Raw genomic sequence first — 1,002 nt, 5'->3', positions numbered from 1 at the left:
AGAGCAAATATCACTGCTGCCAGCTCCAAATCATGAGTGGGGTAATTCTGTTCATGTGGCTTTAGTTGTCGGGATACGTAAGCTACAATGCGTCCACCTTGCATCAACACACAGCCCAGCCCACTCCCCGAGGCGTCAGTATATACCTCATACAGCCCTTCACTGTCAGGAATAGTCAAGATGGGTGCACTTGTTAGTCTGACATTCAATTCCTGAAAAGCACTTTCACATTCGGCGTTCCATTCGAATCTGACCTCTTTCCTCATCAACTGAGTCATTGGTGTAGTGATGCTCGAGAAGTCCTTCACAAAACGCCGGTAATAGCCTGCCAGTCCGAGAAAATTATGAATCTCCGCTACATTCTTCGACATTTCCCACTGTAGCACAGTCTCGATCTTAGAAGGATCGACAGAAATTCCTTGTCCAGAAATCACATGCCCAAGGAACTTTACTTCTGTCAGCCAGAAGTCACACTTCTCCTTCTTAGCATACAACTGGTGTTCTCGAAGAGTCTGAAGAACAATTCTTAAATGTTGCGCATGTTCTTCCCAAGTCTTCGAGTAAACCAGTATGTCGTCAATGAAGACGATCACGAACCGATCCAAGTACGGCCGGAAAACACGGTTCATTAGATCCATGAAGGCAGCCGGGGCATTCGTCAATCCAAACGGCATTACCAGAAACTCGAAGTGCCCGTACCGAGTTCTGAAAGCAGTCTTCGGAATGTCTTCCTCCTTGATTTTCAGCTGATGGTACCCAGATCTCAAATCAATCTTAGAGTAGAACTGTGATCCACCCAACTGATCGAACAATTCATCGATCCTCGGTAGTGGGTACTTATTCTTCACAGTCACCCTGTTCAATTGACGGTAGTCAATGCACAACTGAAGAGATCCGTCGTGCTTCTTCACAAATAGCACCGGTGCACCCCAAGGGGAAGTACTATTCCGGATATATCCATTTTCTGCCAACTCCTCAAGTTGCGTTCTTAATTCTTTCATC

General features: G+C 46.0%; 1 protein-coding gene across 1 annotated transcript in view; it reads left to right on the top strand.

Moving 5' to 3' along the window:
* Nucleotides 1-579: 579 nt before the first annotated feature.
* The window catches only part of LOC112093271 (uncharacterized protein DDB_G0271670-like), a gene marked incomplete at its 3' end in the record, with an annotated part of 5,922 nt that continues 5,499 nt past the window's right edge, over nucleotides 580-1,002 (top strand). The window contains exon 1 of the mRNA XM_024171394.1: nucleotides 580-725. Coding sequence (XP_024027162.1) covers nucleotides 580-725 — 146 coding nt within the window. The remainder of the gene's footprint in view (nucleotides 726-1,002) is intronic.

Source organism: Morus notabilis, unplaced genomic scaffold (genome assembly GCF_000414095.1).
Source record: "Morus notabilis unplaced genomic scaffold, ASM41409v2 Scaffold1334, whole genome shotgun sequence".
Lineage (NCBI taxonomy): Eukaryota > Viridiplantae > Streptophyta > Magnoliopsida > Rosales > Moraceae > Morus > Morus notabilis.
Note: the sequence above shows the minus strand (reverse complement) of the source record. Positions and strands in the feature narration are given on the sequence as shown.